Source organism: Sodiomyces alcalophilus, assembly GCF_042370955.1.
Source record: "Sodiomyces alcalophilus JCM 7366 unplaced genomic scaffold ACRALscaffold_9, whole genome shotgun sequence".
NCBI classification, from domain to species: Eukaryota; Fungi; Ascomycota; class Sordariomycetes; order Glomerellales; family Plectosphaerellaceae; genus Sodiomyces; species Sodiomyces alcalophilus.
The window spans coordinates 1,214,802-1,221,059 of NW_027263540.1; the positions used below are offsets into that span (position 1 = coordinate 1,214,802).

At 44.4% G+C, this 6,258-nt stretch overlaps 1 protein-coding gene across 1 annotated transcript; it reads left to right on the forward strand.

Annotated features, from left to right (window-relative positions):
• Window positions 1–2,323: 2,323 nt before the first annotated feature.
• ACRALDRAFT_1063546 (uncharacterized protein) lies at window positions 2,324–4,849 on the forward strand. The gene has a single exon (XM_071016813.1). The coding sequence runs from the start codon at window positions 2,409–2,411 to the stop codon at window positions 4,770–4,772; it is 2,364 nt and encodes a 787-aa protein (XP_070871311.1). The 5' UTR covers window positions 2,324–2,408; the 3' UTR covers window positions 4,773–4,849.
• The last annotated feature ends 1,409 nt before the right edge of the window (window positions 4,850–6,258 follow it).

A 6,258-nucleotide genomic window follows, 5' to 3' on the forward strand; every position in this document is an offset into this window, starting at 1 on the left:
GGAGTCGCGGCGGGACCTATACGGCGCTATAAGGAGACCGATCTTAATTAGGGGGGACCTTTTTAACGCCCTAAACCACCCCGAAAAGGTAAAAGTAATCGCGAAATAGTTTATACGCCTTAGCCGCCTAAACGACTTCCGCCTCGCCCTAGAAATTATAAGGAACTATATAGCTAAGACCCCGTAGCAGGACCACCCCGGTATAAAATATATAGAATAAAGATAGTACCCGATCTAGACTCTTTTATTTACTCTAGGGCCCTATAAGCCGGGACCCCGGCGGTATTAAAGGGGTATACTATAGCGGTATCTATCCTTTACTTAGCCTTAGTCTCGCCGTTTCCCTCCTTATCCTTATTACCGGAGGTATTATCGCTATTAGTAATATACTCTTATCCTTATCCTATTATATTAGCACTACTATACCGCTAAGAGACTACTAAAAGACCGTTAAGGGACTTATAGCCTCCTTTAATACAATAGCGATTATTCCCTTTAGCCTATTTAGATAACGCTCTAGACTAGCTAATATAGCATTTTTACTATAGCGGCGGCCGGCAGGGTAAGCACGCCTAACGGCGCGCTTAAAGGACGCTACCGCCGCTATAAGCCGACCCCGAGCTAACCTAAAAGTTAGCGCGGTATAGTTTTAGCACCCCTAGGGACACGACTTATAACCGCTCTGTCTTTACCCTTACTAATAGCCGCTATAAGCTCCTAGTAATATTTAAGAACACGCTGCTAATACTTTAGGGCTATAGCCGGAACCTATATTAAATATTAGAACCCTGCTACCGCCGCTCCGGCACTACTAAGATACTACCACGAGACCGACTTATATCCTTATAAGTCTAATAACTATTAGTATACTAATAGTATACTACTCCTTTTCTAGTAGTGTTAGTATATACTTTTATATCCTTAGGCTTATCGCCCTTAAGGCGCTTAGTGCACCTAAGATATTTACTTAAAGTCAGAATCGGCTATTTATCGGTATTACTCCGGTACCCTAAAGGCGCCCCTAGGAATACCTATAGTAAGACTCGTATAGCGCTGGTATTATAGTATCGCGCCTTATTCTTCTTCTTAGTAGCCTTTGTCTTAGGAGGTATCTTAGAAATAGTTAGCGCCGACCCTAAACCGATACGCGCCCCCTATAGCACCCCTTTACCTATAGTAACGGTCTTAGATTAATTAACTCGACTATTACTATATAACTAACTATAATCCACCTTATTAGCCCGCCCTTAGACCACCGGCATCCCGCCCGCGCTACTATTTATAACTAAACGATATTAAAAGAAAAAAGACCCTATCTATCTATAAGGCGTTAAACGCGTATTATTAGTAGCTACGGTATAGGGCCAGGGACGAAGACGGAATTAGAGGGGCGGGTAGCTCGAAGGAAAACCTACGATATCGTGATAAAAGGGTTAAAGGAGGGAAAAACAAGAAGAAGGGCGGAGGCCCTTAAAAATTTTAATTAACCTAACTATAGTTATAGAAGGCTGCCGAATTCGGTAGGTATATATAATAAAGGCAGGAGCTCCTGCTAAACCCCCCGCCTAAAAGGAAGGTATAAATAAAGCCGGCCACCCTAATATAGGGAGGACTCCCGGAAAGCGGAGCCGCTTCGGCCCTCTTTCGGCCCCCTGTATAGTATACCGTACCCTAGGCTAACCCGATCCCTAGCCTGCTACTTTCCTGTTAGCTACTAGACTAAAGGTATAATCCAGATACGTATCGAGTTATTATCGGGAACGCTAAGGCCCCGACACGGCACCGATCCTAATAAGGAGAGTATAGGGGTTTTTTTACCTATACTGGTTTTTCCCCTCTATAACTAGCTAAGAAGGACTGTATAGCCTAAGCCGGGCTCCTAGACTAGTTAGGATAGCGGAGTAAGAGAATAATAATAATAAAAAAAGTTATATGCTATTTGCAATATTAAGCGGATCCTATACTATATAAAAGTATCTGGGTATAAGCGGAACGCGCGGGCGGGTGTCACCGGCTATTAAGATAGGACCCTAGTCGGAATAACCAAGTGCCCTAGTCCGTACCCTATTCCTATGCCCCTTTCCTTCCCTGTACCAGATAACTTAAGGGCCAGTTTTAGGCTGGACTAGTGGTGTAAGACCAGTACAGTACAAGGCGTGTACATGAAAAGAGGTGCGGTACTTGAGCGGCTTTATGGCTTTGTCATGGCCCCACAAAATCCCACGAAGAAGTCACGTGTAAGGTCTCTCTATGGAAATGTGAGGTCTCCCTAGAGAGTCCCTACATAAATCTTGTTCACTTCACCAGTCTATAGCCTGCATAGCTATTGGGCAGCTATGTCAGGAGGATTGTCACGTCCATTGTTTCCCCCCCTTACTCTGTTATAGGGCAATGCCATTAGTGTTGCAATGCTTTTGGGGATTAGCAGGGCAAGCTTTCGCCGCTCGCAATTTCCTCACAGTCTCCCGACACCCCCAGTCACGAACTTGATTGCCTCCGCTGCCAGGAATTTGAACTATATTCGAGAGTCACCTTCCGCCGATCTAGAATGGGCGCGCTTGCCCACACCGAACCAGTCTGTGGGCAGCCACGGGCACATTCGAACCCTTTTTCCCTCGAATCAGCCAGATCAGAACCGATTCCCGCTAGCTGCCGACAATAGTTTCAGGGCTCGGAACCCCATATCTTCCCAGATATGTGCTAAAGCCTGTAAACCCGTTGGATTTGGCATGCCAGCAGGGCCGAGCTTGCTGAGTAAGCTCCAACCAGTGAAAGATTCGCCGCCCTGGGTCGGCCGCCTCCATGCCGCGCTGCGAGGCTATAGTGACAGTGTCCCTGAGGTGTGGATAGTGGCGAACAGGCGTCGTCACATATCCTCCCTAAACAGTCCGGAAGCAGTGCATCTTTGGAAGACCGTTCTTGACGTGGTTCTTTCTTGCAACCTATCTTTGGAGCCTATACACGAGTATGCTGTCTGGCTTCTGAATGTCCACTCGATTCAATTGCCAGACCTATACTACCGGGTAGTAGCTCATTACCTGCGCAATGGCAAACACCACTGGGCTTTCTACTGGCATCTGCGGCTCATGCCCGATTTTGATCCAGGCATTGATTGCTTTGGCTCTCTCCTACAAGAATTCATAAATACCTCCAACGTCACATTGCAGCGGACACTGATGTCGCTATACACGACTAGCTTACATCGTGGTCTTTATGACCGGCTTATCCCGTATCTTTTCGATCGCGGGAAACTACAGCTGTGTGGTAACTGGCGCAGGTTGCTTCTACGACACTATGACGTTCCACAGACTGTATCCGTGTCTCGGCCCTTCCTGCGTTTTCTGGCTTCTTACTTTCCAGACAAGGCCCTCGAATTGGAGGAGAAGGCTGCCACCGACCCGTCATTCCCGATATCTCCAAACCATACCGACGGTTCGAACTTTTGGGAGCTTATCTCCAGGACCCCGGACAACCCCAAATGTGAGGCGAGCAGGGGCTTCAACGATGCTCTGGGTGCTAGGTGGCTCGCCAGTTCTTGGATACCTCTCGATATTTCGATTCATGCACTGGGAGGGTTTGGTGTACGGAACATTGGGCCCTTATCTTTACAATCCATTGCTCTTCGCGAAGGAACTCCAGCTGCTGTTTCTTCGAGATTAGAGCAGCTTCAAAAGCTAGGTATTGATATTGGTCCCTCAACTTACGCGAGGGCGGTCAGATACTTTGCGGGCGCCGGACACAGCGACCTTTTAAGTCAGTTATTGCAGAGCGACATTCATCCAAACGTCTTTGACGACTTCAACACCCAGGGTGCACTTCTACGTGCGATTGGAGGTTCATCAAACTCATGGCACACGCGTCAGCTTCTCCTCGCCGTACAACCTGCGGCCGCTGAGGATTCGATAGAATCAACCTCCAACGAACTTCTATCCCAGTATCTAGCTCGTGGACAATGCCGCCCAGCTATTGGACTCTTGGATGACATGCGGGCAATGGGTCTCAATATCAATCCCCAAACATTATACAACATCCATGAACAGCTAATGCGGTTGTCGAAGCTCGGTGTCTCTGCCGCCCACATTCACGGGCAGCAGATTTCTGATACGCTCGCTCTTGCCAAAAGAGTAGCGCTGCTTCCTGGCCATTTACCCTCTAAATTTTGGCAAATGGTCATGTTCAGCTTGGGCAAGTTTGGCCACGTGGATGAACTGGAACGTCTGGCTTTATCCCTGGTTGACGGTAGCCAAAACCGCATGCTCCGCCACTCAGGGAGACTCTCCGTCCACTTGTCCGACTGCCCAGCCACTTTCACAATCAATGAAGCCTGTGCCGGCATCCCTCCAGATTTGCCCGTCACAAATATCTGGCACCCTATCCGGCGAATCTTTCTGGACCATCAGCTCCAGGCTTCCATAGTTCGGTGGGGTTTTCGAAAAGGGCTTAATTCATCTCACTCTATCCATCATCTCGGCTCCCCGAGAGCAGGTCTTCGGCCTTCCGATTTCCATGTGGCGCGTGGAGTTAGGCTCCTTAAAGAGTTGGCGAGTCGTGGCATGCCTATAAAAAGACATATTATCCGCAACGAGGTAATTCGGTGTATAGCCAGGTACTCGCTAACTGCCAGGGGAACGCCTAGAGAAGAAGGGCGTCAAGTGGATTTCGACCAGATAAGCATGCTCTTTAACTTCGCCTTCGATGACTGGCTTCTCCCAGGTGCCATGGAACTACGAGACCTGATAGGTATTAGAAGAGGCCGTCTGGCCCGACTATAATATATAAATCTGCCTAATACAGTATCTTTATAGTGCGAAGTCAGACCGAGACAGGTATAGTATTAATTTAAGAATACTCTAACTATAGTATGTAATTAAAAGTGATAAGTATACGACCTATATTTAAATGCTATTACTAGAACCTTATTTTAACTCTTTGAATATAAATAGAAATACTTTTACTAATACTTCTTCTAAAAATTTAAAAAACTTAGATCTATAAAGGGGAATAACTATATAAAAGCAATATCTATTTATACCTTTATAGTACTTTCTATACTATCCTCTAGCCGCGATATAAGCCTTAACCCTCCGCAGTATCGAGTTAATAAAAGGTAATAAAAGCTCCTTTTTAAAATCATTCTATACCTTTACTATAGTCCGGTAAACTAATTTATACGACTATATTATAAGGGAAGAATTATAGCGCCCGGATATTTTAATATCGAGCCCGTAAAGGTAGAGTATATTCTCTTACTTATAAACGGCTTATTTTCTACCGAATAACAAGACGTCTAGGGGCCAACGTATATTTAGCTCTATTACACCTATTCTATTTTATTATTTCTAGTATATCTTTCTATAATACTGGTTTAGTAGAAAAAGTCCTTAACGTCTCTTCCTCGAGCTACTTAATTATAAATTAATAGATACTTAAATTAGACACTACTAAAAGAGGCGCACTTCGAGTACCACTAATATAATATAACTATATATACCTAGGCCGGCCGAGATCTTGCTTTACCGTTAAAGAATATACCGCTTGCAGGTAAGAGAACTTATTGGTTTATAACTCCACTCTTATAGGCTCGAGATTAAAACGTACGGGCGCCGCAATGCTTCCCTATTATAATATCCATCTTCGCTAGAGTAGGATTCCAGAAATAAATTCCCTTTTTTAGTATTTTCTATAGGTTCTTAGTAGAATTAAAGATTCGGTAAATATAGTACCTAATCCAGGATAATAGCGTCATTCTCTAGACCCTAGAGTAGAAACTAATGTTAAATAAGTCGAGCCTTATATACTATAATATGACTTTTAGCATATATACTACCTAGTTTATATATTATAAGAAGCGCCTCCTAAATTTACGTTTAATACCGGCTATTATAATGCCTCTAAGCAGCGCATTAGGGTTTCCTAAGGGTCGATTATATTAATAGGTTTTTTATATAAGAAGCCAGCCTAGAATATCGATAAATAGCGTATAGCCTTATAATAAGACTATATAATATCCTATAATAGGGGGGTGGATCGGAGACCCAGTGCTATAGCGTTAGGACATCGCGTGACATCATAGACGCGCGGTTTTTTATTTATCTTATATATTATATATACGTGGCGACGCTACCTAGACATAAAGGATACATATTATCCTATATAATTATTATCCTTTTAACTCCAAGCTTTGCTACGTTCATTATATTCACTTCGTTTAAGCTACGTTACCCTAATCAGAGCAGCATGTACTTTCACGAACCTCTT

Excerpts from the sequence above, each read along its gene's own strand:
- ACRALDRAFT_1063546 (XM_071016813.1), top strand. The coding sequence starts at position 2,409 with ATGCTTTTGGGGATTAGCAGGGCAAGCTTTCGCCGCTCGCAATTTCCT.